The sequence below is a fragment of the Myotis brandtii genome, unplaced genomic scaffold (assembly GCF_000412655.1).
Source record: "Myotis brandtii unplaced genomic scaffold, ASM41265v1 scaffold68, whole genome shotgun sequence".
Lineage (NCBI taxonomy): Eukaryota > Metazoa > Chordata > Mammalia > Chiroptera > Vespertilionidae > Myotis > Myotis brandtii.
In genome coordinates, this window is record NW_005370657.1 from 4056396 (window position 1) to 4059346 (window position 2951).

At 58.5% G+C, this 2951-nt stretch overlaps 1 protein-coding gene across 1 annotated transcript in view; it reads right to left on the reverse strand.

The window, feature by feature from the left end:
* LHX2 (LIM homeobox 2) overlaps window positions 1-2945 on the reverse strand; it is an 18981-nt gene extending 16036 nt beyond the window's left edge. The window contains exons 1-3 of the mRNA XM_005881527.2: window positions 2826-2945; window positions 1173-1375; window positions 3-266 (exon numbers count right to left, since the gene is read on the reverse strand). Of these exons, the coding sequence (XP_005881589.1) occupies window positions 3-266; window positions 1173-1375; window positions 2826-2945 (587 nt within the window). The remainder of the gene's footprint in view (window positions 1-2; window positions 267-1172; window positions 1376-2825) is intronic.
* Window positions 2946-2951: the final 6 nt, after the last annotated feature.

Consider the following 2951-nt stretch of genomic DNA (forward strand, 5'->3'; position numbering starts at 1 on the left):
TGGCCGCAGCGGCCGCAGCTGCCGCAGCCGCCACGTCAGCGTGGTTGAAGTGCGCGGGGTACTCGCCCTGCAGCAGCGCCTCGAAGTGCAAGCGGCAGTAGACCAGGCTGTCCTTCATGCCGAAGTGGTCACCCGTGGTCAGCATCTTGTTACACGTGGTGCACGTGAAGCAGTTGAGGTGATAAACCAAGTCCCGAGCCCGCATCACCATCTCCGACGCCGAGATGCCCAGGTGGCAGCGGGCGCAGCGCTGCACTGAGAACCGCCTGTAGGGACCATCAGGGGAGGGACTGTGGGGACACACGGTTGGGTACCCCCATATTCCTCCTCCAGGTGCCGCTGCTGCCAATGGGGAAAATCCCCTCCTCAAGATGGGCAGCCTGGGTCTTAACTTGGAGGATGAGGGAAGAGGGAATAAATTTTGGCCTAGGTCTGATGCTGCCCTGTAACACAGTGCCCCTTCATCACTTTCAAGCCTACAAAGGCTTCTACTTAACCCAGAGCCCGAGCAAGCCCTACGAAAGCCCTTGCCTGGGAGACGGGGGAGAAATTCCCCACTTACCCTTCCTCCAACTCTAACCCTGCCCTCCACCCCAGCGCCCGGGGATCCTACAGACCTTTGTAATTTGTTAAAAAATGCAAAGACAAGGAGAGAAAGAGGAGAGAAATATATAAACAGACTCTAACCCTAAACCCAGAGAGGAGAAACAAGAAACCTGGTACCTGTTAGTGATGATTTTGGTTCTTTAATCCTGGACTCCCATCTCCCGGAATGATCGGGAAATGCCCCCATCCAATTCCCCAGCTCTCCCCAACTTTGTTCCCCGCCAGCCCAGGCCACCTGGGTTGGGCGGAGGGGAGGTGGTGCTAGTTTCTGTTCCCTCTGGTTGACCCAAGAAACTTCAAAGGGAGAGGGGTGCAAGGACCCCCCGAACCCAAGCCTAATTATGGTCTAAACTCAGGAGAGGGCAGCTTCTGCTTTTCTCTGGGTCCCTACACTTCACAGACATTTCCAAGAGTGTCCCCCAAATTACTGTGTATAAAGGTTGTCACCCAATTCTCCGTGCTGGCTTGGAGAAGAGAACCCTCCCTTGGGACTGGAGGGAAAAGAGACAAGATTTCATCTGAGATGGGGAGTTCTGAGGGCAGTGGGTCCCGAGGTGGGGGGCTACCTGTAGTAGTCTTCCTTGCAGTAGATGCTTCCATCCTTGCTGAAACAGGTGAGCTCCGACTCCAGGTTGAGCTTGCACTCGCAGCACTTGAGGCAGCGCATGTGCCACTGTTTGTCCACCGCCAGCAGGTAGTAGCGGTCCGAGATCTTGCCCCCACAGCCCGCACACAGCGCAGCTCGGTCACTGCTGATGGACGGCATGGTCTGCGGAGGGAGGGAGGTGGGAGACCGCAGCCCCGCGTCAGCCTGGGACCCAACAGCCGCTGCCGCCAAGGGGAAACCAGCACCCAAAGTTCCCACCGTAACTGGCTAACCCTAAACTCCAAGAAAAATGCCAAGGGTGTGCAGTGTGCTTCCTCCACCCCAAAATGCCCATATCCAGAAGGTTCAGAACCCAAGTCCGCCTTCACAGCCCAGGCAGGCCACAGGCCCGGTTGCTGGCCTGGATAGATCTCCCCCACTTTACCCCTTTTCTGTACCTTCTGCCCTTTTCCCAGAAAGTCTCAGGCTATGTTTGGGGGCTGAGGCAGTGGTGGCTATCCCAGTCAAGCACTCCAAAACTGTTTCTTACAGAAGCCACTTGGCTGGGCCCCCAGGAATAGGGGTAAGATGACCATTAAAAGTCACCCTACACACAGACTCCTCTCCAGAGACACAGAGTTCCTGGCGCCCAGCCCCAGTGATCTCTGGATCCTTAAGCCAAAGGTTTAGGGTAGGGCAAGTCCCAGGTCCCAGGATCCTGAGAGATGATTGGGGGGGGGGGGCGTGCAGAGCCACCCTCAAAGTCTCTGAGTGCAGGACAGGCCCAATCCAAATTGCTAACCAAACTGACAGGCTGAGATGGTTTAACCCCGGGGAAGAAGAACTCGCTGGGAAGACAGAGGCACTGGCACTGCTGCTCCTGCTTTCTGTGCAGAGAAACTTCCCGTGTTCCCACCTCCTCTGCCTCTAAAGGTCACTTCTGGGCCCGACTTGGGCAACGTCTGCTCATCTGGCCCCCAGGGAGGACTGAGGCAAGGAACTGATTATTTGGGGCTGGGCTGGCATAGCCAGGTGTGGAGATTCGAACGGACTCAGCTTCTGCAGAGCCAGGCCTCGGAGCCTGAGCTACGAGCCCTGGCCCGGCCAAGCCCAATGGATCAGAAAGCCCAGGTCAAGATCAACAGAAAGCGGTGGCCCAGAAGACTTCACTCCCTGAAATTGCGCTGGGGAGGAAGCCTGATGGCCAAGAAGCGGGATCGCCCGAGCCGGCTGGAGCCCATGTTCCCGGTTGTTTCGCCCTTCTCGGTGGCGCCAGCAGCCAGGGCCAAGCGGTGGAGGAGAGCTCGGGCTGGTGACCAGAGGGCTCCGCCAAGTGAGAAGAGAGCCATCTCGGGCCGCGGGTAGGACTTCGCTCTTATTTCGGGAGAACTGCTCTCTTCCACCCTCTGGGTCTAAAATTTCGGTCTCAACCTTTTCCCCTCTCCTCCCCAGCAGCCTGGTTTCCCCCGAGCGGGGAGCTACAGGCCTTGTATCCTGTCCGCGGATCCCCAGCGCCCAGTCCCGTGCGGCACGAAGGAAGCTCCCCAAAGTGCCCCCAAACTTAGGGGAGCAGAGGCGCAGACTCACAAGGCCCCGTCCCAGCTTTCGGCCCGATCCGCAGCCGTGCGCCTACCGTCTCCGTGTCGCCGCGGTCGATGGCGGAGCTGATGGCGGGAGCCTCGCTCTTGGCCCTGCGGTCCATCTCGTCGATGACCCCGTGCACCTCGGGGCCCGACAAACTGTGGAACAGCATCGCGGC